This window comes from Selaginella moellendorffii, unplaced genomic scaffold (assembly GCF_000143415.4).
Source record: "Selaginella moellendorffii unplaced genomic scaffold, v1.0 SELMOscaffold_152, whole genome shotgun sequence".
NCBI classification, from domain to species: domain Eukaryota; kingdom Viridiplantae; phylum Streptophyta; class Lycopodiopsida; order Selaginellales; family Selaginellaceae; genus Selaginella; species Selaginella moellendorffii.
This window is the reverse complement of record NW_003314413.1, coordinates 150087-176750: the sequence shown is the minus strand read 5'-3', so window position 1 is coordinate 176750 and position 26664 is coordinate 150087. Positions and strand designations below refer to the sequence as shown.

At 46.3% G+C, this 26664-nt stretch overlaps 4 protein-coding genes, 1 long non-coding RNA gene and 1 other non-coding gene across 13 annotated transcripts; 3 read left to right on the top strand and 3 right to left on the bottom strand.

The window, feature by feature from the left end:
• Window positions 1-40: 40 nt before the first annotated feature.
• Window positions 41-1917, top strand: LOC9640882 (pentatricopeptide repeat-containing protein At4g02750). Of its 2 annotated transcripts, XM_024667021.1 has the most exons (4): window positions 41-150; window positions 213-1410; window positions 1464-1589; window positions 1647-1917. In XM_024667021.1, exon 2 carries the CDS (start codon window positions 217-219, stop codon window positions 1366-1368), a length of 1152 nt encoding a protein of 383 aa, XP_024522789.1. In that variant the 5' UTR covers window positions 41-150; window positions 213-216; the 3' UTR covers window positions 1369-1410; window positions 1464-1589; window positions 1647-1917. The 2 variants fall into 2 exon arrangements, with proteins under 2 accessions (XP_024522789.1, XP_002993323.1); XM_002993277.2 differs by having other exon boundaries at window positions 213-1589.
• A 535-nt stretch (window positions 1918-2452) lies between these two features.
• On the bottom strand, window positions 2453-2524 carry TRNAC-GCA. Its single transcript has one exon. It is a non-coding gene; the product is annotated as a tRNA-Cys (tRNA).
• Window positions 2525-5517: 2993 nt separating this feature from the next.
• LOC9640853 (1,2-dihydroxy-3-keto-5-methylthiopentene dioxygenase) lies at window positions 5518-7482 on the top strand. Its single transcript, XM_002993276.2, has 7 exons — window positions 5518-5793; window positions 5873-5987; window positions 6093-6187; window positions 6402-6516; window positions 6590-6714; window positions 6786-6865; window positions 6945-7482. Exons 1-7 carry the CDS (start codon window positions 5749-5751, stop codon window positions 7042-7044), a joined length of 675 nt encoding a protein of 224 aa, XP_002993322.2. The 5' UTR covers window positions 5518-5748; the 3' UTR covers window positions 7045-7482.
• A 969-nt stretch (window positions 7483-8451) lies between these two features.
• Window positions 8452-10731, bottom strand: LOC112343480. Of its 7 annotated transcripts, none has more exons than XR_002991296.1 (7): window positions 10535-10731; window positions 10306-10480; window positions 9628-10208; window positions 9465-9556; window positions 9235-9397; window positions 8864-9155; window positions 8452-8704 (listed from the first exon to the last, which is right to left on the bottom strand). It is a non-coding gene; the product is annotated as an uncharacterized LOC112343480 (long non-coding RNA). The 7 variants fall into 7 exon arrangements; XR_002991297.1 differs by having other exon boundaries at window positions 9235-9381; XR_002991300.1 differs by having other exon boundaries at window positions 9235-9556; window positions 9628-9829; window positions 9887-10208.
• A 43-nt stretch (window positions 10732-10774) lies between these two features.
• LOC9640881 (barley B recombinant-like protein A) lies at window positions 10775-12206 on the bottom strand. The gene has a single exon (XM_002993247.2). The coding sequence runs from the start codon at window positions 11958-11960 to the stop codon at window positions 11142-11144; it is 819 nt and encodes a 272-aa protein (XP_002993293.2). The 5' UTR covers window positions 11961-12206; the 3' UTR covers window positions 10775-11141.
• Window positions 12207-12393: 187 nt separating this feature from the next.
• LOC9640880 (tetraspanin-8) lies at window positions 12394-13768 on the top strand. Its single transcript, XM_002993275.2, has 2 exons — window positions 12394-13008; window positions 13255-13768. The coding sequence occupies exons 1-2, from the start codon at window positions 12511-12513 to the stop codon at window positions 13561-13563; spliced, it is 807 nt and encodes a 268-aa protein (XP_002993321.1). The 5' UTR covers window positions 12394-12510; the 3' UTR covers window positions 13564-13768.
• The last annotated feature ends 12896 nt before the right edge of the window (window positions 13769-26664 follow it).

Here is a 26664-nt window from a genome sequence, read left to right as displayed (position 1 = left end):
TAGCTGATCCGGATGGTTTTGTCCAGCGCCACCGCTCCGGCGATGAAGGGGGTCTTGCATAGCTTCTTTATTTCAACCGGGATAGCTCCAACGTCTTCAGACATGGCTCCAAGCTCCCTGTGACAACAACACAACTCACGGGCACAAAGGGTATGTATGGTTTTTTTATATATAGCCCAAGAGCCTTATAGCTCAAGGTTTGCTCATGCAAGGTATATGCGATCTCTATGTCCGCGGGCCTTGTTCGTGAAGGTGGCAAAAAATGCCACCGTCCGGAGGTTTGCGACTGAAGCAGCGAAGGTGGAGGACAGTGTCTGGTCCTGGAACGTCAAGCTATCGGAGTATGGCCGGAGTGGGAGGGTGGCCGATGCGAAGCGGACGTTCGACAGGATGGAGCAGCGGACTGTTGTGTCGTGGAACGCACTGATCACTGCGTTTGGTCGACATGGCAAGTGTCTCGAGGCTGCCAAGAGCTTGTTCGACAGAATGCCGCGGTGGAGCGGCATATCATGGACAGTGATGATCGCGGCTTATGGCCTCCGAGGCCAGGTAGAGGATTCCAGAAAGATGCTGCGGACTATTCCCGAGCCAACTTTCGACGCCTGGGGTGCAACCATAGCAGCCTGCGCACAAAACGATCAGAAGGAGCAGGCGTTTGAGCTGCTGAAGCTCATGGACCTGGAAGGGATGAAACCGTCCCAGGGCACGCTCTCGATAGTTCTATCCGCTTGTGCTAAGGCCGGGGCTCTGAGGGACGGGAAGCTCGTCCACCAGAGCTTTCTACTCGCCGGAGAAGCGCCGCTCGACGTCGTCCTGGGGAACGCGCTTGTACACATGTATGGGAAGTGTGGCTGCTTGGAGCTCGCCAAGAACGTCTTTGCCGAGCTAGAGACGCCGAACACGATAAGCTGGAGCTCTTTGGTCGCTGCATACGCTCGAGGAAGCAAAGGCAGCAGCGCACTGGAAAACTTCTGGAAGATGAGACTGGAAGGCAACGATCTAGACCAGATTGCCTTCACCAACATTCTATCGGCTTGCAGCCACGGGGGGCTCTTGAGACATGGCTGGACGTTTTTCAACTCCATGGTCGAGGACCACTGCATTGCTCCGACGCTGGAACACTTCTCGTGCCTCATCGACCTCCTCGGTCGCATTGGTCAGGTGGATGCGGCCGAGGACCTGTTGAAGTCGATGCCGACGAAAGCCGATGCTGCGTCGTGGAGGTGTCTGCTGGGTGCTTGCCGGAGCCACAACGAAGTCGGGATTGGTACTCATGCTCACGGCCATGCTTCGACGATGGACTCAGGCGATTCAAGTGCGTATGGACTCCTGTCCAGCATACACAGGGCCGAGACCTCTTTTCACTGAGTTCCAACAGCGCAAGCTTCCAGCTCCGTCTTGGCTACGCAGGTATTTTATTCTGAAAGCTAGGTTTCTACCGTTTTCAAACAGAAGCAGTTCAGGATTTCGGATGAAGGCGCATGGAGCCGGCGTTTTTGTCCGCGCGGATCCATGCGATAAAAGCTTGCAATAAAAAACTCTTACAAGTTAAATGGAGGGTGTGCTCGCTGAGCAGCGTCCAAAAACATGTAAGCCGCCCGAATGGGACACAAGAATGGCTGGTAACTGACTTCTCTTGGATGTAGGAATCAGTGATCGACATGCAACATAAGGAGATGACCCTCGCGGCCGTATTGAGGTACTGTGATTCTTTCTCTTCTTGCATGCTACTTCTTAGAAACTTAGCCAGTCTTCCCAGTTCCTGGTGTGTTTCGAAGTGTCGTCTATTCCATTGACACAAGCTACTGCTACTGAGTCATATTTCCTGATGTTGAAGTCTCTCTTGGTAGCCAGTAGGGAAGAAGAGTTTCTGATAGGCTCAAGAACTTACAAGACGAGATTGAGTTCAATTGAGTTTAAGCTGCCTTGGACAAGGCTGTGGTGGACTTGATCAAGAAGCTGATTATAGTCCCAACTGCATATGATATGTTAAAAAAGGGACACTACTCGTCCATAAATACTATAAAATCTTATTGGTTGTGAAATTAATTAATGAAAAAATTAGATAAAATATAATACCTTTTTACAGTGCATTCTTTTACGATAATATGTTAAATTATTTAAATCTCAAGTAGTCCAAATATATACATGTCTTACTTCCAACTGAGTTTTGTTTGATTGGAAGTCATGGTTGTTGATACCATATAATAGGGTATCATGTGGTAGAAGAGACAGTTCGTTATCTTTGATCATCAACTTATGCTTTGCACAGCCTCACTGCTGCTTCTATCCACAAGATCTAAGTTCTCCACAGCCTCACCTTTATATAACTATGGATACAAATAAAATTGCTGAAAATGGACAAGATCTAAGTTCTCCACAGCCTCATCTTTATATAACTATGGATACAAATAAAACTGCTGAAAATGGATCAAAATCAGTGCACATAAAGAGGAGATATCCGGATTCGAACCAGAGACCCATTGATCTGCAGTCAATTGCTCTACCACTGAGCTATACCTCCAGCCCACCACAAGCTCCTGTTACTGACATTCTCTTTTTCAATGTTTTGCCCTCCAAAGAGGAAGCTTTTTGGTCGGTACGTAGTTTTTTAATGTGCGCATGGAACGCGAGAGTGGTATTTCCTTGTTAAAAAATCCTCCCCCTACGATGGACGGATGATCTTCACATGGCGATTATGCAAGCAAAGGTCGCTATACGAATTTTATAGCATAGAAAAAAAGAGAGAGAACGCGATGATTTGTACACGACAAACGCGCGACACCTCACTACCCGCAACGCAAGCGATGGGGTCGCTCTTTTCTCGGACTGACTTGTCCCCAGGGCAGCCGGAACCGGGATTAAATTGGGGGCCATTGACATTGGCCTGGCACATCAAAGAATTTGGAGCTGGAGACCATCAATCTCGTCAAATGGGCGATCCACCGATCTAGAGCGAGCTCCTCAAATCGCTGGTCGCATATCAATGGGTGGATTTTTGGCGATTGGCGATGGCGACGCGCATTGATAATGTCACGGCATTCCGATGCTTTGGCCGCTTGTTCGGGGTGAAATCAATGCTGCGACACCCTTGTTCCAGTCTCACTGGTCCCTCACGAACCATTGGAATGAACCCCCCAAAAGCTCCAAGAAAAAATTGTGTGCCCGGACGAGGCAAAAGATCTGCAGTTGTACTGGATCCCTCCACCGGCTACGGAGGCGCCACGATTCGCGGCGAGATAAACGGAGCAAATGGATGGGTCGACGGCTGCCACATTCAAGGCTGTGGCGCCACGACCGCCACGCTGGCGTGCCGACTTGGCGGATGAGGTAAAGCGCGGGCAAGTTTTTTAAAATTTGAAAAAATCTAGAATTTTCGATTTTCTTTTCTTTTCTTTTCTTTTTGCTCCGTGTGTGGCAGCTTTGATTGATTTGTTTGCTTGCTGGGGAGAACATTCATCAATGTTGTGTTTAGAAACTCTTTTCTTCTTTCCAAATTGTTTGATCAGATCATTCCGGTGTTGTTTTTCTTGTGTTGTTTTGCTATGATTGTCCTTGGAGATCAAGTACCATCATCAGACGACCAAAGTGCGTGATCGAGGAAGCCCAGTGAGCTTGGCTGGATCCAACCAAATGGAACTGGGCTCTAGGATTGATAAAGAGTTAGGGTTCTTCATTTCGTATCGCTATAGTGTACTGGATTGATGCTTCTTTCTTGGCTCCTGGGAAGGGCCAGGAGAATATATATAAGGCCCACAGCACAATCTTACAAGTCACTGATCGATCGATACGTGACCCCAACTTTGATATAATTGTCCCTCCCAACTTCTGGTGAAAGTTCTCACTCTTTGGAGGGATCGGGTCAGTGGACGGAAATTCGCGACAAACAACACGGATTGATAAGGTCGTGGAATACAATAGCTCGTATCTAGAATATCGAGTGTAAGGCAACTTCTTTCTTTTCTTTTCCTGTTGTTGTTTTGTTATACATGGAGCGATCTGTCCATGGAAGATTGATGTGTGGGTCAAGGCTCTCTGACTCCCTCTGACTGTCTCTGACGAAGCACAACGCAAAGCTATGATCGCTCGCAAAGTTCCAAGGTGGTGGTCTTTCCAAAGACCAGCAGCGAGCAGGCAAAGCATATAGTGGCATGAGTGTGTGCTTGTTTAATTCAACACCGAGAAAACTGGAAGTCATAGCGCCATACGTAGCCTTTTGCATCACAGAGATACACTATACCACATGGTTTTCTTACGCAAGCACCGAAAGAAGGTTGGGCATTTTCGAAGCAAAAGGAACACTTTGTAACCGTAGAGATCAGAAGATTCCCCTCCAGTGTACGTTGCGTTCTAGTGGAATATGTTACCGAGGGGGTGTGTCGCTTGTAAACAACAAGTCATGCTGTACAAAACCAAGTGTTTCTTCTTTTCTGGACGAATTGTTATATCGTTTTGGAGTGGGCGATCGCGGTCGTATGAGAAACGGAATCGCCGCAGGACAAAATATCTGACTCGTAACACCACTCGAAAGCCGAAACACCAATGTTCATACGTCATTCCTGAAAGAATCTAGCAGAAAGACTGCAAGAACAAGGAAAGGGGCAAGAGCCTAGTGCTGATCGTTTCCTTCTTGATCTGTGTGATTGCTTCGTTGTTACAAAAATGACACTCTCACAGTAAGAAGAGACACAGAGACACAGATCTTTAAAACAAAAGCTAGAGATCTCTCCTTTTAGCAAAGCTTTGTTTTTGTGTTTTGACTAAACCACTGAGGAGGGACCAACCAAAGTGGTCGCTCTAATGCTTATAAAAATGTGATGTTGGTGTCACCACAAAGTTTACAAGCTTTTCTTTGTTCTTCTTTCTTTTTTTTGGTTCTTTCGTCACCCTCGCGACTCTCATGGTTTCCCTTTTAGCCTGGCATCCAACATAAAGGCTTTGCCAAATAGCAGACTCCGATGCAACCAGTCGAGGGTACAGCTTCCCGACATTCGCTTGGAAAGATTCCATTGCTACTGCATCTTTTTTCTTCCTTCGTACACCAAAAGAAGTAGAAGGTCATGGGGAAAAAAAAGGAAGAAAAAGCTCGAAATCTTGGGTAAAAACTTTGGCTTCCAAACCTTGGAATGGATGATCACATAAGCTTTTGTTAGCCATTTCAGTAGAAAGAGCTCAAGGCTAGGCATGCCCTCCTTGTCAACTTTTGCCTAACTATTTGTGTTTGCAATGATGCTTACACACAAAGCACAAAGCTTGAAGCCCAAAGCAGCCCCAGCATTCTCCAAGAAAAAAAAAGGAAAGAAAGAAAAAGGCAAAAAAGGAAAATTTCACCCTTTTCTTTTTCTCCTTGTCTCCCTGGAAAGATTAAAACCAGGAAAATTCTCTGGTGGTGGTGGTGGTAAGGTAACAGCTAGCTATGGTGGCTATCGTGTCATATCAAAATACATGGGTTAAGCTAACATATAATTTGGAAGAATATATATATGCGTATGTATCCTATATTCCGCTTCATTCACTTCCATTCCATTCTGGAATCTCTCCTGTTCTTCTTCGCCGCTCTCCAAATCTTGTTCTTACTCTCGATTTCTCGGTCGCTCGATCTGTTTTTGAGAGGTTGCCGTTCAAACTCCTGCTTCTCGCTCGGCCCTTGACTACAGCTAAGAAGCAAAGCGGGAGCTTTTTTTTCTTCTTCTTCTCTTACAGTAGACGAGAGAAATCTTGAAAGCTCGTAATCCCTCCCAAAACATCATGGCCAAGGCTGAAGACTACTGCAAAGTTGCTGGCAATGAGGAGGTGAGCGTCCATCCACTGATTTTTATATCACTCCCTCACTCCCTCTCTCTCTCTCTCTCTTTGTTCTTGGTTTTTGCAGCAACAAAGTTATGTGTCGGACATCGAAGCCTGGGAGTACAATCCCAGCGATGAAGATCAGAGGCTGCCTCACAAGTACTCCCCAAACAGGCCAGTCCCTCTGGAACACGTCCATGGTACAAACTCCTCCTTTCTTTTGCAGTTCCCATGCAGTGGGAGCTCCAAAAATCGATTTTTGCGATCCAATTCCTCGCATTCTTACGGTTTTCTTGCTGATCCAGGATTGGGAGTTTTGACATGGAAGCTGGACGTGACGGACTGGAATAACAGTCCAATGCTCGAGAAGATTAAGAAGGAGCGCGGATACAAGTATGCGGTAAGAATGGAAGAAGATATTTGCGACTTCCTTCCTTCCTTCGTAGCTAGCTATGGTGGACGTTCCGTTTCGCCGTTTGCCAGAGCATTTTTCTTTCCTTCTTTTCCTTTCTTTCTTTTCTTAATTGTTTTTTTTCTCCTTTTCACACTTGGAAAAAGATTTCTTTTTTTCCCTTTTTTTTTTGCCTCGTTCTCATTGATGGGTGTTCTTGCAGGAGACCAAGATCGTGTCGCCGGAGGCCATGGAAGACTACGAGCAGAAGATAAAGATGTTCTTCGAGGAGCATATGCATTCGCAGGAGGAGATCCGTCTCATCCTCGACGGCGAAGGTGAGAGCCGCCCACCTCGAAGATTTTTTGTTTTGGGGGATTGATTGCTTCATCCTTGGAACTTCTTTTCCAGGATATTGGGACATTCGTGACTACGATGATAAGTGGATACGCTTCCGTGTCCGCAAGGGCGATCTCATCGTCTTGCCTCCGGGAATGTTTCATAGGTTCACTCTGGATGTGACAAACTATATCGAGGTACCGAAAAAGCACTCTCTTTTTTTCCTTCCGTCTCAATGTTTGGCATTCTTCTTCTTTGCTTTGTCTAGGCCTTGCTTCTCTACACGGATGTTCCATGCAGGACACAACACGAACGATCGCATCAGTCCGAGGAAGAAAGCAAAGCAAGGTGGGCAAAAAAAGCGTCGATTGATAAGCTATCTAGACTCGCAAACTTATCGACATTTTCTTCGATTATTCCATTGCAGGAAGTTTTACATTGAGAACTTCCTCGACTCAAGGCTCGCCATGATGAACATCAATAAGGACTTTGAGGTTCCGACATCGATTGAAGTTCCGGCACAGTGACAAACAACTGACGAAAAAGAAAACCGCAAAATCACGCGGAGGAAAAACAAAAAAAACTACTATCAGCAACACAAGCAGCAGCATCTACACATACGAAATGGGGGTTTACACTCTTTTTCTCTTTCTCTTTCTCTTTCTCTCGCTTTTTCCTTCGCTCCTTTTTTCCTGCTACTCAAGCGGATGGCATCGATGGAGGCCCGTTTTTTGATAGTGCTCGCAGTAGCACTATTTGCTCCAGGGAATTTGATCGACGCCACCAAAGGTAGCAGCCAAAATCCGGGACGAATTATCCTCTCTTCCCATACATACTCTTCTCTTCTTTCTTTTTCTACTTGCTGGAATGCAGCAGCGTTTTTAATTGTCGCCTACGAGCGACCGCATCCGTGTACAGACCTTATTAAACTAAGAAATACAAAAGCTATAGAAAGTTATATATAAGAATGTGACGATCATCGGTTATAAGTGTGGGCTTTGCCTCCATGATCTCCAACCAACTGCAGAAAAGATGCCTTTGGGCGGTGGATAACAGGATTATGGTGGGAATGAGCACAAATGCAAAGCAACAAAAACCAACACCATCTCGTGGATTTGTTGCTGCTGTCCTCCCTGCCGCGGCATTAACCACACATTTGTACACCACCTTTTCCATTCATGTTTATTCCCCGCTCCCCTGGAAGCGATGGATTGAATGGATGGAATGACATGACCAATCGAATCTAGTGTGTGTTTTTGTTGGAAAGCGTGGATTTAAGCACATATCTCACATGTAAGCCAGCCTAGCTCGATCCAAACTTTAGCTCCAAGTGTTGTATACTTTGTGCAAAGAAAGAGGAGCCTGGCCCTGGGAGGGTCACAGGTCTTCCTTGGGAGAAAACGACCAAAGCGGGGCAAATCTTCGATCTCTCCTTACAAGTGTTGAGATGTCTGCGTGTGTGTTGTGCCTTGTTGAGCCACTCGTTACGCCTCTCTAGATATTTCCCGAGCATTTCAAAGATCTTCTCGACAGGGATGAAGAACCAGACGCTGGCTGGCCAGGCCAGCACCGCTTCCAACAAAAATGCTCTAGAACGAGTTTAACAATCTAGGAAGATCTAGAAGTTAAGAAAACCAAGCTCGTGCGTTGAGTGCGAGCAATATAGTGACTAGCAGTTAACAAGTCGTTTCGTTTTGGCTCCTGCGAGCTTGTCTCTATCACACGAGCTGGGAGTCACGAGAGAGAGAGAGCCCTTGTCTTTGATGAAACGCGTTTTATAATCATCTTATGAGAGGAAGGCTCTCGAGACGCACAGAGATGATTCTTCAGTTCCAACTAAAATCCTCTAGAACTATCTTCAAATCAGGGTCCCCCGCCCCGATAAAGCTGCACCACAGCCAGCTCAATCAATCACTAAGTTGTGAAGCAAGAGAAAAACTTGAGAAGTTTTAGGGAAAGCACCAACTTGGTGAAGTTGATTCTCTACAACCAAAACAGAGCTCTTAAACCAATGCATACCTACGTAACAACTGCGCCACTAGCTCTGCTTTGGGAATACAATCTACAACTCCAAAACTGGTCCTGCACCTGTACACACCAGCAGCTTCTGCTCCTGCTTCTCAGTCAGCTGACCGGAGCACCCTTCGTTTCCGTCGGAGCTGAGCTGATGATACGTATCTTCTGTTCCTGGATTGCACACCACCAAAAAAAAAAAAGAAATGGTGACTGGTGAGAGTAAGGAATGCAAAAAAGGGAACGTTCGGGACCAGTGCACACAGCGAGGCAGCTGTAAGTAGTTAAAGAGCACGCAAACAATAGCCGGTCTACCTTTCTCTCTTTCTTTACCTTTCAGCAACGAGAAAAACACAAAAGCTCCCGTGGCTGGTCCCAATTGGCATTTGTCCGTGGTCTAGGAACGAGTACAGTCAAGCTTCAAACTCTTCAAACTTTTTCGGTGTACTGCTGCGTGAGGTCATGCCGCTGCCAAAAGAAAAACGCGAAGTTCTGCAAAACTTTGTCTGTTTCTTTCTCAGAGCTCGCAAAACTTTGACGCTTGTGCTTGCCTTCTGTTTCGTCTCCATTGCGCTCCGGCGCTAAGTTTTTTCAAAGCGGCTCCACTGTTGTGTCATGCACTGCGCTGTGGAGCGTGTTCGTAAGACAGGAAATGATAAAAAAGAACACAAGAACAACAATAAAAGCCCGAGTAAGGAGCTCACCACTCGCTCACCCCTCGCTCGTCGCTTGTTCCAAGTTGCCATAAATTTCAAGCAAAGACAAGCGTTCCGCCTGTCTTGTGTGCAGCAGTGGAAGTCATAGTGGAGCCAGCGGGCGAGGAGGCGTCCGCGAGCGTCTTCCTCGCGAAGCTGCAAAGAAAGAGCTCTGCTACATGTAAACATCAAACCGCATACCAGCTTTCTGAATTCGCGGATATATGAATATATCTTACTGGCTGGATGTCGCCTTATCTCTTAATTCCAGAGTGTCCTGGATAGATCGGATTTGAGAAACTCCCGGCTCGTGACCACAGATCTTGCTTTCCTGCTCGCAAACGGCACCAAAGTTTGTGGAGGAGGAGTACAAAGGAAACATGAAAACAAACAAACACTGACCTGCGGCTGTTGAGATTTGTTTTGGATTTGGTTGAGCGTCCAAGTTAGCATCGAGCAGCAGTCACTCGACACGTCTTGCTTTTGTGTAGTATTCACTGCACATTTGGCACGCGCTGGACCGCGTGTATTTAGGCCTGGATTTGTTTCGTAGTTTCCAGTTTGTTCTGTCTCTATTTGTCGGTGTTTTATAAGACTGGTAAAACTGATGATGCTCGTAAAGAAAGAAAGAAAAACAACCAGCAACTACATACAAGGATACTGTCTTCCAGAAAAAAAAAATGTTGAGAACTGATTCAGCTCAGTCATGAAAGGCAAATTGTTCCGTCGTAAGGTTGAGCGAGAACTCAAGAACAGGATTTGTTTCGTAGTTTCCAGATTGTTCTGTCTTCTTGTCGGGACTGGTAAGACTGATGATGCTCGTAAAGGAAAAAAAAAAAACCAGCTATCTTCCAGGAAAAAATTTTGTTGAGAACTGATTCAGCTCAGTCATAAAAGGCAAATCGTTCCAAACTTACAGTCGTAAGATTGAGCAAGAACTTAAGGACCAAGAACATCGTTGGAAGTGCGGAAATGCTTTTTAGCTGAAGAAGAATAAAAAAACGAACAGAAAACTATCAGAGGACGAACCAGGACAATTATATGAAACTCCAAAACGGTTTTACCGAGCTGTTTATATACCTTTGCAGTGCTCCAAATCTACTGTCCAATGATAAATCCGTGGATTGGTGAGAAGAAATCGCGTCCTTGAGCAACAACATCAAGTCCGAAACGTATATTTAGATCGTCGATGTTGATATTGTGCATCAGTCACAATTGGAACTTGCCTTTCCTGTAAATCCAGATGATATCCAAGCTGTCTTCATTCAAGCAGCCAATCAGTATATGCGTAGCGCTTGGAGCGAAATACCTTTCAGGCAATCGATCGCTCACCAGCATTCATTGTTAAACAAAGGTCCTCGCAAGATCTCGACAACGGCATTTCGGGCAGACGATACTATCACATCCAACTCTAGCAAAATACCTTCCAAAGCCAATCGATCACTGGCCAGCATTCAAAGCTCCTCGCCAGATCTCCACAACGGCGTTGTTGCGCCGAAGAACCCTAAATATCTGTACGGCTATAATGCTAAAAATATTCCAAAGCATGTTCCGCGAGGGAGAAATAATATAGAGAGAAAAACCATGTACAGTTATAAGCAAGTAGTGTTGCCCCTTGCAAATAATTTCCCTCTCCTCTCAATCTGCTTCACAAATGTACATAACCCTCTCTCGCCCTCCCTTAAAAATCTCCATAGCTACATTTTTTGTTTTCTAGACTTCATCATCATCGGTAGAATTACACCTTGTAATTTCTCGCTGTATACCATGGTTGATGTGCGTTTGTGGAGTGCGTGCTGTGGTCTCGATCGACGATCAAAGCTCTCTCCTGTGATATTAGACGCAGAAAGAAAGAAAGAAAGAAACGAGAGTAGAAGAACCAAAGAGATGATCGAGCCGAGAAAGAGCCTTGTCCATCACTTAATCGTCACGTACCGATTGGTGCCGTGCTTGGCCCAGTGCGGGCGAAGATCCACCGACGAGTTCACGTCCACGCCCTCCGCCGTGAGCCTGTCCAGGAGCTTCATGAACGCCCCGGCGCTCATCTTCCGCCCCGCCACTCGCGAGCCTTTCTTCTTGGGATTCATGGGCAGCGGATACATGGAGATCTTGGTCGTGCAGCAAGCCGACTGCCACCCTCCATTCCCCCATCTGTAGCACTGCTGGTTCGTCCCGGTGCACGAGCAGAACGGAGCCGGGTAGTACTTCCGGGTGGTGGAGCTCTCGGCCTTGGCACCACCACTGTTCTTGCCCGACTTCTCGGCCTTCGTGGCGGTGGCGGCAGCGGGGGAGGCCGCGGCGTTGTTGCTCGCGACGCCACCCGCGATTTGCTCCTGCTCGCATTGCTGCTGCTGTTGCTGGTGGTGGCCGAGGAGAAACCCCGCCGCGTCCGTCTCCATCATCGCCAGCCAGCCCGAGGCGTGGCCGGGGTTGAGCATCGGCTTCTTAAACTTTGCATTGCTCCTCACGCCCAGCTTGGTGTGGTCGTGCTGCCCCGGCGGCGACGAGGAATCCAGGGCTTCGATCTTGGGCTGCTTGCGCGCCGCGCTCCTGGGCTTGGGCTGCTTCACCGCCGCCGCTGCTGCTACCGCCGCCGCCGCCGTGGGCAGCCCCGGCTGGTGGTGTTGGTGGTGTTGGTGGTGGTGGTGGTGGTGGTGGTGCGCCGCCGACAGCGCCACTGACTCGAGCTCCAGCTCCGCTAGCTCGTTGCAGCCCATGGGCGGCAACGCGGGCATGTACGCCCCATTGCCCTCCTGCCCTATGGTGACTACCTGGAGGAATCTAGCTATTGTGGCCGACTGAATCGCGAGCTCACCTCCAATCGTCCGAGAAATCGAGAGATCTCTGCCTCGCAAGGAATGCCGCCGTCGCTGGCGCTTGCGCCGCCGCCGCAGCCACTGCCGCTACGAATGCCGTGACCGTTGCGCTCTTTGCTTTCCCTCTCCTCTCTCTCTCTCTCTTTCTCTCTCTCTCCTGCCCTAAACCCTAAACCCTAGCTATGGCGGCCATGTACCAAAACCTCTTCTGTATTGATTGTGAATGTATATCTGTACGACCGTATGTCTCAGATATTTTCAGGACACGTGGTCACGCCCGATATTTAAGGACGGAGATGTGACGTGGCTAATCCGAGGGGCCAGTTTGAATTACTGACACCTGGCTCGTCAAGCCTAAGGAACGAATATCCCAGGTCTACCCGAGGGATATTCGCCCTTACCCTTAGGTCAATCGTGTAGAAAAGAAGGGAAGACGAAGAACAGGGAGGGAAGAGCAAGAGGGGAGAAAATGGGGCTTAGCAATTACCTCACAGGAATCCTGAATTTCTTGACGCTGGCGCTGGCAATCCCGGTCATCGGCGCTGGGATCTGGCTATCGCAGCGCCACGACACGGTTTGTATGCGATTCCTCCAGGGCCCGGTGATCGCCATCGGCGTCTTCATCCTCGTGGTGTCGCTGGCGGGATTCATCGGCAGCTGCTTCAGGGTGTCATGGCTGCTGTGGATCTATCTCTTCGTCATGTTCTTGCTCATCGTGCTGCTGCTCGCCTTCACGATCTTCGCGTTCGCGGTCACCAACAGGGGCGCCGGCCACGCGCTGTCCGGCAAGGGCTACAAGGAGTACCGGCTCGGGGATTACTCCACCTGGCTGGAGCGCCGCGTCAAGAACACGGGCAACTGGAACAGGATCAAGAGCTGCCTCGCCGACGCCAAGGTCTGCCGCGATCTCGACAACGAGTATCCCACCGAGGCTGCATTCTCCGCCGCGCGGCTCACTCCTCTCGAGGCAAGAATCTCTCTCTCTCTCGCTCACCCTATCGCTTGCGACTCTTGTGGCATTCTTGAGCTTGATCGCGATTCCCTGGATGATGTGATTCCCGTCGCTCTCTCTCTCCCTTCTCTGGCGAAATAATCTCTTCTTGGATTGCGATGTTTCGTCTTCTTGCGCTTGATAGATTCTTCCTTGGTCTTTGTGGTCTTTGCTGGGCGATGCTTCCTCTTCCACTGATGTTTTAGTGTTGGATCGATCCAGTCCGGGTGCTGCAAGCCCCCCACCGCGTGTGGGTTCGTCTACCAGAACGCTACGTCCTGGATCAACAGCGCCTCGCCAGCCGCCGACACGGATTGCTTCGCGTGGAACAACGCCGCCGACCGGCTGTGCTTCGATTGCAACTCGTGCCGCGCGGGCGTGCTGGAGAACATCCGCAAGGACTGGCGCAAGGTGGCCATCATCAACATCATCGTCTTCGTCTTCCTCGTCGTCGCCTACTCCGTCGGATGCTGCGCCTTCCGCAACGCCCGCCGCGACGAGTACTTCAGCAACAAGGCGCCGTACCGCTAATGGATGCCGCCGTACGTCTTTTCTTGCAGTGTTTCGTGAATCTAACCATCGATCAACCTACGTTGATCGAACTCGTTTGTGTAAAGGATGATTACGTAGATTTGCTTTTCGCCACCTAAAGGACTACCTCGAGATCCTATATGATCTTTTGGTGGGCGTGACTTTGCATCCTCTCAAACATTTCGAGCAAAGTATTTGCTGCGAAGACGTCGAGCTCGCGTGGATCTCTCGAACCAAAACTCCCCTGGAAAACTTCCCTCCCGCCTCGAGACTGCTGCAGACGTTCGGTGCAGCGTCTGGGACGAAACTTGGTCCTGCATTTGCTGGAATAGCTCCTCGCTCACAAACCATGGCATTCCATGAGACAACGTCACGGCTGTACAGTCCCGTCGAACGCGTCCTGTGCTTCGGCTATGCTTCCACACTGGACGTAAGCTTCGAGAGTGCTGGCCACGCAAGTGTCGAGATGGCAGCCTCTCTGCTTTAAATTGCTATAGCCTTGTCCAGGAGGGAGATGTCCGTGTCAGTGTCTGGCTTGCTCGCCACCAAGAGAGCCGAGAGCCGAGACGTAAGTCCGAGAGTCTGGGACAAAGCCTTTGTCCAGCATATGTTGATATGTGTCTAAAGCTGTCTCGATCTTCCACCCTGCACGAATCCTGCTATAGGTGAATTCCAGGAAACCGCATACCGCTGTGTGGCATTTTCTCGTGGCAAGCTCAACTTCCCGGCTCAATTCCATGAGATAATTAAGGTCGTGGCAGATCATTCTGTCAAAAACTCCTCGAGAATCTGCCATGCTGCCACAATTCAGATCCACCAGCGAGCTTCACACGAACACCAACTTTGCAAGCCGGGAATGAACAGCCTTTCATTTCTCCAAGCATGCCACCTTAACCATCCTTCCATCCACTTTGCTTCCCCAACTGCTATGCTGCCGCAAGCCATAAACACCACAACTGCAAAGAAGATCTGCTTGTCTAGCTAGACACCATTCTCTTCCATCTCAGCAAACAGCTCCAGAGCTATCTTGCCTTCTCCAGATTGCACATATCCCATAATGATAGAGTCCAACTCACTAAATCCTGTAGATATCCGCTTTCAATGCAATCATCATGGCATTTGAGAGGCAGCAAAATGGCTGTTGCCAGAGCTCTCTTCCATTCCATGCTGGAGAGGAACCGAATCCCATGTAGCCTGATCCTAGAGACAGTCTAGATATTAACTAAATATCCTTCGTAAAATATTCTTTTTAATTGATGCCTGTCATGGCTTCATGCCATACCCATCTTTATTGTGCTCATTCCTTGTGCAACTCTAGATGTTTTAAAGCTGATTTATATAGTGTATTTTCATTTTCTTAGTCATTAGGCTTAGAGTTTCTTTTTTAGTAGGATCCCACTCTTGCTCTTTTGGTATGCTTGTTAAATGTGACCTTATTTATCCATCTATATCTAATGTTTATATTATCACCCACCATATAAATATAGACATCTTTGATCATATTGGTTCCCATAAGTCCTCCCTCACTATGCTATATAAACCTACCAAATCCCTTAGAATCTAGGAAATGATCACTTTAGGCTTTCACTTCACCCTCTAGCCATGAATATATCTGTCTCTGGATATATTAGGCCTTGGACATATATGGCTTTTGATTTAGTGGGGTGAGATGGTTTTGATATTGGTCCACTTCAAGTTTTTCGGTCTTACAACTTCAGTTTTAACACTTCTATATGTCACAACAATTGCCATATATTAGTTGTTCTTTTATCCCTTTTTAAAAACTTACTTATCAATTACTTCATGCTTATTCCTTTAGTACTTTTTTAAGAGTTCCACTTTTACTCTCAACTTCTCCAATCATAGCTTTTAGTCTATATATGTTACACTTGTTAAACTTTTCTTTTAGCCACTGCCATATGGCATGCCTTTGGCTCCATTTTTGGACTTAGGGATCTGTGTATTAGACTTGGATGAAGATGGTGGTAAAGATTATAAATATTGATATTATTAAAGGGGTAAAATAAGCATTTCAATTATTGGACATCTCGAGGTGGATGTTGATGATGTAAGTCATACATCAAGTCGTCAACCTAGTTATTATTTAGGTGTAAAGATAAACATATAAAAACCAGCAAGAACAAAGAACAAAAAGCATTTCATGCATTTAAAGATCCACCTATATTTAAGTGCAAAAGGTGCAATGTAAAATCCTTTTTTGCATTGTTTATAAATTATATATAAATTGTGATTGCATATAAGTAAGTCTAAAGAGACATTATGTTTAATCAATTTGACATTTAATAAAGTCATGATAGACATTATAATATTAAGCTTAAACATCAAGTAATAGAATTGTAATATATGCTCCCCTGGTTCTTTGAATAAAAAACCTTACATTCACTTTAGACCTATTCAATTGCCCAATCAAATTAGTTGCATATTGGAAGCATCAATTTAGTGTAAGTAATAGTTATATCAAAATAGGGATATTTCTAATGATAAATTGTTCATATTCACAATGACTCTATGAGTGATCGTTCATGGTGGTGGCAATGATCGCTTGAAGTTATAGCATATTTTACAAGAGGAATGATGGAAAGAGACTCAAATAAAAATAATATAATTAATCTAGAGCAAGTTATTTTAGAAGTTTATATACCTCATAAGGTATGAGAGTTTTTTGTGTGTTCAAGATAAATGTTATTTCCAAGACTTTGACACTGCAATTCTATGATTGAGTCTCTTTGGCATTTTCATTAGCATGTGTAGTTGAGGCATTAATTTTACTAGTACTTGTATTAGTGGAAGTGACATTGTTGTTTTGAGTATTAAAGAGAGTGGATGGATCCAAAACTGTAATCATAGCAAATGGTGAACATTAAATATTTCTCTATCCAAATATTGAGTTGGAATATGAAATTTATTTTTCATTTGTTTTTCTAGATCAAAAGACTTTAGATTCATTGTACAAAAGACCTAAGCTAAATGGGCATTTAGTTATACATTAAGTTGATATAGTTAAAACGTTTAGTTGCACATTAAATTTATATTTACTTATAATTTTTTTATGGCCGGTGACTGTGAGGGAGAAATTAAATTCACTCAAGTAAAGATAAAATCATTAAGCCTTACAATTCCTAGATATAAAGAATGTAAACTATTATGCTTAATTGTATGCTTTTTCCAAGAGAATTCCTTTTTGACTATTGTTATAATAAATGAATTACACTTTCTCCATCCAAAAATCTACTCTAAGTACTAACAGATAACCCCACAAGCTATAGCAAGTGAATGTTATAATTGTAGTGCATGTGGTTTTTACCCTTTATCTTATAGTAATTTTCAATAGAATAACCATGAAGCGGAACCTAAAACCCTCCATGTGCCACATGTCACATGCCATTTGCCACATGCCACATGTCCCAAAGACAATAGTATAAAACCCAAATTTTAAAGCCTTGGGCCACTAAATGAAAGAACGGAACCAAATTTTTAAGCATGGAGTTAAGGAGCGAAGGAACTGAAGTATGGAGTGACTTTTAAGCATTCAACCTAAGGAGTGAAAGGACAGAAACATGGAATGATTTGGAATAGTCCTAAAACATCTAGCATCCTAATGCTAAGACCAATACGGCCAAACGAAGTCTAGTGCTATTTTAGCATACCGATAACCTAACGCGATATAGGTACTTCACCAACTAGCATAGTATGGAACTTGGGCTTAGACTCAAGTTGGACACAAAACAAGGACAAGCATATAAGTGAAAGTTAGACTATGCCTCAAGTTGGTTAAGCATACCCGACCTACCCACTATCCCTACTATACATTTAAAACCCCTTATAACCCCCCCTTGAGGAACACATGCTTTGGGCTTTCACCCTTAGCTATCCTTAGTACCAGGAGTTATTCTCTGGGACTAACTCCAAACTTAATAAATATGGAATGTCCCTAGATTGCAAATTTAAACATGGGACGAACACCATTGTGTTCAAGACAATCTTTACATTTCATAAATATACGAAATGAGCAAATCTAGATACTTTCCATAAATAGCAATTAGGACTGAACAATACTAACATAAAGTGCATGATAGCAAGGGTGTTTGGCAAACACAATAATCTATAATATTGAAGGACTAAACTCAATATCGTGAGGGTTCCCAACACTAGCAAGTGCAAGTTAGCGAATGAGTTTCTCTAACCAAATCAAGTATGCTTGACTAATAACACTTAGGAATTCCGTCTTTATGCTTATTTGATCAAGTGCACACGTGAAGACCAATTTCTCAACTAGCTTAGGCAGAGATTAATAAAGGATCCAGTAATACTGACTTCTTGCCATCGTGGTAGTAAGGAAAGAATATTTGAAAGGATTAGCCGACAGGTAACTTTTGATACCAAAATCACATTCGCGACACTCTCCCCCCTTAGGAAAGATCGATGTCCTTATTGATACATACTCTAGTCTAAACCACCGATAAGGAAACAACTCTAGAAAAAGTTCATAATGATCACATTATATAAGAAATGCATCAACTTAAATGAGTTAAGGTAACCTCTTTGTTTAACATGAATGCATTACCAACTTAAACACCTTCCGGCCGTCATTGACAAGGAAATGATTAACGGAGTTAGCCATCCTTGCTGCTCTAGGTATCACTCAACTTACAAAAGTGTGATACACTCCTGTTTGCAGGGATATAGAGAGAGAAGCCAGAGACCTCAACTCTTATGAGCAAAGAAACCAAACCCATTAGTAAGGTTTAGGTAGACTACTGTAAGTAGACAATTAAAATTGTTTACACAGTTATATCCTTTTTATGGAATAAGGAACATTGACAAAGAGGTAAGTGATGAAATCAGTCCACACTAGCTACCCTATGACTAAAGATTTCCTCATACACACAAAGTGCCAAAGCTAATCTGCCTATATTGGCTCAAACCAAAGATCAATAGATAAATAATATCAAAGTCATAGACAATGATATCTTAAAGACTTAATTATCTGTTAATAAATCTTAGGTTAGAACACAAAAGTATTTCAAGTAAATTATCATTCGATAAACTAGTATTAGAGTACAAAAACCACCAAATGCATCATAATTGGAAAACATAGGATTTTTATCCAACAAAATTCAATAGCCAATATATCATCAAGAAACTTAATGATTAAATTTAACTATCAAAGAATGTAGATAGCATGCTAAACAACTTGTATAAGATAACTCAAAGAACACAAAATATCATTGATTAACGAGTAAAATGCTTGCGAATATATCATTCAAAGGAAATAACATCCAATCTGTCAGAACTAACTATAACAATAATTAGTAGAACAAAATGAATGCGGCAAAACCAACAACACTTGTTTATGCCAACTATCACACTAATGTAAACGACTAAATTTTCCATTCTACTTTAGTCACTTAACCACACCTTTGACCACTTGGAGGAGTCTCATTCACAACCTCCATGAGTCCAATCCAGGACTTGGGACTTGCTAGCCCCGAGAATGGCATCTATGCCACTCAACATTTGCACTTGGTCCAAGTGCTCCACGTGTCCGATCCCATGACCGACACTCAAAGGTACCACCGACATAGCAGCCCGTTACGCTAAGGCCATGCCCAATCACCTTTGCCACACTGGTAGTCCAATACCACTTGCATCACCGTCTTGGCTCTCCAAGACTAGGCAAACCATCTGTGAGTGGTCCTCTCAGATCCACTCCTTAGCATCCTTAGGATGCCCACCGACAAGGGGAATAGCCTTCCCCAATATCCCTCTGTCAATCCCCACTAAGTCCCTTTCTGCCCCTGGCCGTGTTTGCCAACACTGCCACTGGATCGAGACCCACAGGCCTGACCACTAAGTCCCACGGTCCTCTGGGACTTCCTCACCACCCGACTGTGTCCTTGGTCACTACCCCAGAGGACTGCTCCTCTTCCTTTCCACAGTCTGGGCCTTTGGGACAACATTTCGGAACACCGTGGCCTTACACGAGCCACCTGGGTACTCTCCTCGCCTTCTGCCCTTGGGTGCTCTAGCCATGGGCTTAGAGCGGGTTCCGTTGAGCCACACCAGGTATCCAAGTAGGTAGTGCCACCCACACTTGGGCCAAACTGGCCTTTCCTGGGCCAAACTGGCCTTTCCTGGCCAAACTGGCTCCACTGCAGTCCTCCCCCTACTATACTTTTGGAGCTCACCAAACCCCCCAGGGTCTGGGAGACGAACGCTTTGGGCTTTCACCCTCTCAGACTCGAACTCGGACTCGGACTCGGACTCGGACTCGGACTCGGACTCGGACTCGGACTCGGACTCGGGCTCGGGCTCGGTCTCGGCCTCGGCCTCGGTCTCGTTCTCGGTCCCGATCTCGGTCTTGGTCTCGGTCTCGGTCTCGGTCTCGGTCCCGGTCTCGGTCTTGACTTCGGACTCCATCTCGGACTCCATCTCGGACTCCATCTCGGGTCCATCTCGGACTCCATTTCGGACTCCATTTCGGGTCCATCTCGGGTCCACCTCGGACTCCATCTCGGACTCCATCTCGGGTCCATCTCGGACTCCACTTCGGACTCCAACTCGAGTCCATCTCGGACACTTCCACGTGTCATATGTTGGTCCTTTTGGGTCCCTTTCTGGAGCCTCACTTTTTGTTCGCTTCGTGCTCATTCCTCGAGCACTTCGTTGGGAGTTCCACTCCCGCTCTTGACTTTTCAAGTCGGAGCTTTTGGTCCAAACGTGTTACGCTCGTTTGGCTCTCGCTTCAGCCACTACCACGTGGCACCCTTTCCGGCTCCACTTTGGGGCCTAGGGATTTTGTGTCTCACAACTCCACCACCCATAGACGAAGTTCGATGTCCTCATCGAACGGTAAACCATTTTGTAAAGTAACACTCGCATGTGTTACCATTTCCATCCTTGGCACCTAGCCAATATTTGTCAAGGGTTTGACATTGAAGGCTCACCATGCCTTTTGCATATGCCTCAATGGTTTGACACCAAAGGCTCACCATGCCTTGCCTATCCTCTAAGGAGGGTAGTCTCTCCAACTTAGAGACTGATTGGACCACATGTAGTGGTTCTCTCCTTTTATTGGTTTAGTTCTCGCTAAACCTCTTAGAGACCCTTCTCTAAGTCAATCTCACTACTCCTTCTCGAGTAGTCTCAATTTCCATCTATTGAATGTTTGCACCTTAGAACTTTTACTCTTTTGACTTTTGGAAGTCAATTTCCTAGGTGTCTCCAACACTTTGCGTTGCATAGATTGTGCAACTCCACTTCCCTATCCTAGGAAGTTCATTACTTGAGGGCACCATCATCCTCTCTTCTATTTCGTGCCACCTTGGGCACTAAGTTCCATTTATCACACTTTGTGCTAGGGTTGTCCATCGCCCTATCATTTGGCTACCTTACCGCTCCCTCCTTTGGAGCTTCCACTTTCGCCAAATCGGAGCAATTTGGAATCCATCCTTGGAAACACACTTCCTTTCCCGCAATTTGTTAGCGTCCAACACATTAGTGTTCCTCGCCTAACTTTGTCACTTGGATTCCTTCCAAGGGATTCCACGGCCCTATCTTGGCCACTCATCTTTTGCTCCTATCCGTTGATTGTTGCACCAAGCAACATCGAATCTCTACCTCCCTTCTTGAGGTATTCTTTTGATTCCATAGCAAAGGCTCTGCTTTGCCAAGACTAGGGTGTTCACCCCTAGTAAGTCTCTTTTAGCATCTTCTGCTGTGGGTTCTATCCTTGGCCCAACTTTGTGACCCTCTCATGGGTCTCTTTAGAGACTACTTTCCTTGGACACACTATGCCATCGCAATGACATAGTTCATTTCCCTAAGGTGCTTTTCCCACTCGGTCACCTTGACCAAGCCACACCATCATCAATAGTTCAAATCAACACTTTGAACTAGGAACCTTATTCCTTAACCCAAACAAGGACCTTGTCCTTATTTAGCCACAAGATCACCTAGTGATCTCACCTCGGCACCTTAACAGGTTTGCCAATAGGTACTAGGTCTTCCAGACCTTTAACTTGTTAACTACGACCCCGGGGGCATCCCCCACACTTGGCGGTGCACCCAAGCCAGCCCTTCTGGCCAAGGGTCCATAGCAACTGAGATTAGGTGTCCCCATCTCACTCACCACGTCCTTGGTGCCACTTGCACCAAAGCGTTCAAGTCAGATATGCCGAGCTTTCACACTAAGCAATCTAACCGTGCATCACGACTCCGAGGCATCCCTCGCTTGGCGGTGTGCCCAAACCAGTCTCCCCACTGAGAGTCCATGACCACCGAAATATGAGTGTCCTCATATTCCAAACCATCACCACGCCCTAGTGATTTGGGACTCGAACCCAAGCACTAGAGGGTCGGGACTCGAACCCAACCTCCGTATATGCATCTACGGACGGCATCACACAAGATGCCTGGCGTGACTCCCCACGCCGGTGCACCAACCTATATTTAAAGCGCGCTACAGATCACAGCTTAGGAACCTAGTTCCTCCACACTGCCAAGTCCTCTCACTTGACAAGTCTGTGATCATGCATGGACTCCTCCATGCTTGGCCCCATGGCCCACCCTTTTTGAAGTTATCACCTTCAACTAGGGTATTTGTTCCCCCGACTTGCCAATCTCGCTTGGCAAGTCCTCCGACCACTGTAACATGGTTCCTGCATAAGTGTGAAAGTCCTTGACCATCGACTTTCGTTCAAAGCCCTCTCTTTGAACACTCGGGAACTACTTCCCTAACCTTGACAGCCTTGCCTCATGGCAAGCTTCAAGACCACGCTTCTGCTGCGCCACTCTGATTTCGCACGTTCTATGAACCATTTACACTTGGCCTTTCTAGGTACTAAGCTACCTAGAATCGTCTTTGGGAACCTTGAAGGAACTCTGTCCCTTAGCTTGCTAAGGCCTCCCTTTTTGCAAGCTTTCCAATTGCCACATAGTCTAACATGGACAATTCCATATTTTAGACTCTCCATGGCATCACGGTTGCTAGCGGCAACACCCTTGAGCCCCCATTTGATTCTCCACTCTCAGCTGGCATAACCAACCTTGGTTATGCCCTTCGATTTCTATGGTTCAGTTCCATCCCAATACTTCTTGCCTTTTGGCCCCATATGTTTCCTGTGGTTATTCTCCTCCAGACCAGGAGGATAGCTTTGCACTTTCTATCATGCCTTAGCAAGTATTCTTAGGGATGAACCTACCCAATAGCCCAGGGAGTGGTTCCTCAATCCGGGTATGCTCTTCTTATAATCCCACACACTGGGATTACATTGTTGCTTATGGGCCTTTACATGCCCATCACTAGCCTTGCCAAAATTCCATTCTTGGCTTTGTCCCACTCGGGTAGACAGTCCTCTCCTGTCTCCGCAACCTTGGACATTTGGATAGCACCTTCTATCCATCATTCGCTAGGGACTTAGTCCCTTGGGCTTTATCCATTGCCCTCGCGACATCAAACACCACCTTCTGGTGTTCTAGAGTGTTCGGGTGTCCCAATGATGGCTTTCTTGACAATGAGTATTTCCTTTTATGACATTGACTTACTATATCGCAACATAAGCAACTTATCCCCCGTAAGGGTATATCCAACTTCCTTATGCTATTAAGAAGTCTTGGGTAGCTACTTTCTACCTGTTTAGCCAGTTATTTTGCACTTCTTGCTTAGTTGCCTCATAGTTGTCAAGTCCTACAACTCATTGCTTGGTGCTTCCACACCTCCATCATTATCTAGATCACCACACTCCAATTGCATGCTCTGCAGCTTAGGCTATGCCATTCCCGTTTCCCTTGGGATTCCTTTAGCAAGGGGTTCTCATGAACCCACCAACATAGCCTCAAGGTATCACACCTTGGCACATTTGGTGTCTCCACACCATCGGCTCCACGAGCCTACCTCTATGACACTTCCCCTTCGTGTCTAAGTCTTTGCCAAGACCAACACTGCTCTTTCTCATGCCAACCATCCGTTAGCACTGCACCATAGAGGTCCCACACAACTTCGTGTCAATGTTGTTTTCTTCTGGGAACATCTTTCCCATAACTTTAGCATGGCACATTTTGCCATCGATGAGATACCCTCTGTTCTCATCCTTGGATCCTATGATCCCCCCCCCATCCTTTGTGGGGTACAACACACCTCAGTCCAAATGCTTCCATCAGTCCTTTTAGGACCATCCCTTGACTCTACTTGAGTCATCCAGCAATTTTGGACTTGGTTAATCCACAGACCCGTAAGGTCCTACTTGTGAGGCACTAGCTCACTGGAATACACTTCGTGCATTCCTGTCCCACTCAAAAGGACTATTTTCACAAGTGTTACTCTGACACTTGATTTTGTTCTCTGGGGGCCACCTTTGCCCCTTATGACTACTTGTCCATGTGATGAGAATACCACTCATCTCTAAGTACACCCCCCAACTCCTTGGGTTGTTCCAGCATTTATTAAAGGTAGCCCCGGCTACCATTTCAAGGACTTGAGTCCTCTTCCGTATTTGACCTCCCACGGTCATTATTTCTGGTCTCACATTCATGAGCACCAACCTCAATTATATGAGGATAATCTTGTGACTCCTTTATTGTTTTGGAGTCTCTATCTTTCCCGTGATCCCAACTTTAGTTGTTTACTACAACAACCTTAGCCAATTTGCTGAGACAAATGCTCATCCGGATCACATCCTCAACTCAATGAGGAAAACCTTGCACTGTTCCCAAGATCCCAAAGTCGTTCCATTATTGGCCCTTTTCTATCCACCACCTCGTCTACAAGTTCACACATGAACTGTAATGGAGAGCCATGTCTTCCCGACTTGCTACTCCTCAAGGATAGGCCCACTCCTCGGACCTTCCGATCCCAACACTAGTGGTGACATACTTGAGCACCAATAAAAGTCAGACTAAGGAACAGCTCCGATACCAAGTTGTAAACGACTAAATTTTCCATTCTACTTTAGTCACTTAACCACACCTTTGACCACTTGGAGGAGTCTCATTCACAACCTCCATGAGTCCAATCCAGGACTTGGGACTTGCTAGCCCCGAGAATGGCATCTATGCCACTCAACATTTGCACTTGGTCCAAGTGCTCCACGTGTCCGATCCCATGACCGACACTCAAAGGTACCACCGACATAGCAGCCCGTTACGCTAAGGCCATGCCCAATCACCTTTGCCACACTGGTAGTCCAATACCACTTGCATCACCGTCTTGGCTCTCCAAGACTAGGCAAACCATCTGTGAGTGGTCCTCTCAGATCCACTCCTTAGCATCCTTAGGATGCCCACCGACAAGGGGAATAGCCTTCCCCAATATCCCTCTGTCAATCCCCACTAAGTCCCTTTCTGCCCCTGGCCGTGTTTGCCAACACTGCCACTGGATCGAGACCCATAGGCCTGACCACTAAGTCCCACGGTCCTCTGGGACTTCCTCACCACCCGACTGTGTCCTTGGTCACTACCCCAGAGGACTGCTCCTCTTCCTTTCCACAGTCTGGGCCTTTGGGACAACATTTCGGAACACCGTGGCCTTACGCGAGCCACCTGGGTACTCTCCTCGCCTTCTGCCCTTGGGTGCTCTAGCCATGGGCTTAGAGCGGGTTCCGTTGAGCCACACCAGGTATCCAAGTAGGTAGTGCCACCCACACTTGGACTGGGAGCATCGGCCAGTCGATCTCCCGGGGGAACTAGAGCCGGCTCTTGAACACTTCACCAAGCTACCCCGCTTGTCGGTCTGTGTTCACTCTAGTCTTGGACTTCCCAGTGGGCAGCTCATCACCCAACACTGGGTCCGGCCTTCCTGGGCCAAACTGGCCTTTCCTGGCCAAACTGGCTCCACTGCAGTCCTCCCCCTACTATACTTTTGGAGCTCACCAAACCCCCCAGGGTCTGGGAGACGAACGCTTTGGGCTTTCACCCTCTCAGACTCGAACTCGGACTCGGACTCGGACTCGGACTCGGACTCGGGCTCGGGCTCGGTCTTGGCCTCGGCCTCGGTCTCGTTCTCGGTCCCGATCTCGGTCTTGGTCTCGGTCTCGGTCTCGGTCTCGGTCCCAGTCTCGGTCTCGACTTCGGACTCCATCTCGGACTCCATCTCGGGTCCATCTCGGACTCCATTTCGGACTCCATTTCGGGTCCATCTCGGGTCCACCTCGGACTCCATCTCGGACTCCATCTCGGGTCCATCTCGGACTCCACTTCGGACTCCAACTCGAGTCCATCTCGGACACTTCCACATGTCATGTGTTGGTCCTTTTGGGTCCCTTTTTGGAGCCTTGCTTTTTGCTTGCTTCATGCTCGTTCCTCGAGCACTTCGTTGGGAGTTCCACTCCCGCTCTTGACTTTTCAAGTCGGAGCTTTTGGTCCAAACGTGTTACGCTCGTTTGGCTCTCGCTTCAGCCACTACCACGTGGCACCCTTTCCGGCTCCACTTTGGGGCCTAGGGATTTTGTGTCTCACAACTAGCCAATTTAAATAAATCCTAGTCAACAATACAAAGGAACTCAAGTTGCTTAAACAAGTGTCAACAACATCCTATTGATGTCTCAAACCCAAACATGTGGTAATGCGAAAAGCCAAAAACTATTAAAGAAAACAATTAACCATCATGAAAGATCATCAATCATCCCATCAATAAAGAAATGTATAATCATTATCGAAGAAAAAATCCACCATATTGAAGAATAGCAAATCATTTTAGATCAAAAATAATTAAACAAAACCTTTAACAAGGATAATCAACTATCTTAGATGACAGTCAATCATCACCAATGATTGCCAGATACAAGTACTAACTTTAATATCAAAGTTAATAAGCCAAAATGCCTTCCCTAATAATTCCAAACAAATGAAATAATAAATATAAAATTCAAAGAACCAAAAGCTTAAAGAAGACTATAGCCAAATTTCGCCTAATAATGATCACAAGTACTAATTTCAATAGTAAAGAAGAAATTATGATACAACCTATAATATCCTTCTTAACACATCTAGAAGCTAAATTTTATAATGCAAAGCTAATGAAAAGTATGTCTGCATCAATTCAAAAGTTAAGCATAATAAAGTTATGCTCAACAAATGATCACT

Coding starts and splice junctions, on each gene's coding strand:
- LOC9640882 (XM_024667021.1), top strand. CDS start 217: ATGCGATCTCTATGTCCGCGGGCCTTGTTCGTGAAGGTGGCAAAAAAT.
- LOC9640853 (XM_002993276.2), top strand. CDS start 5,749: ATGGCCAAGGCTGAAGACTACTGCAAAGTTGCTGGCAATGAGGAG. Junction 5,794..5,872: donor AAGTTGCTGGCAATGAGGAG/GTGAGCGTCCAT, acceptor TGGTTTTTGCAG/CAACAAAGTTATGTGTCGGA. Junction 6,866..6,944: donor GAGGAAGAAAGCAAAGCAAG/GTGGGCAAAAAA, acceptor ATTCCATTGCAG/GAAGTTTTACATTGAGAACT.
- LOC9640881 (XM_002993247.2), bottom strand. CDS start 11,960: ATGCCCGCGTTGCCGCCCATGGGCTGCAACGAGCTAGCGGAGCTGGAG.
- LOC9640880 (XM_002993275.2), top strand. CDS start 12,511: ATGGGGCTTAGCAATTACCTCACAGGAATCCTGAATTTCTTGACGCTG. Junction 13,009..13,254: donor CGCGGCTCACTCCTCTCGAG/GCAAGAATCTCT, acceptor GGATCGATCCAG/TCCGGGTGCTGCAAGCCCCC.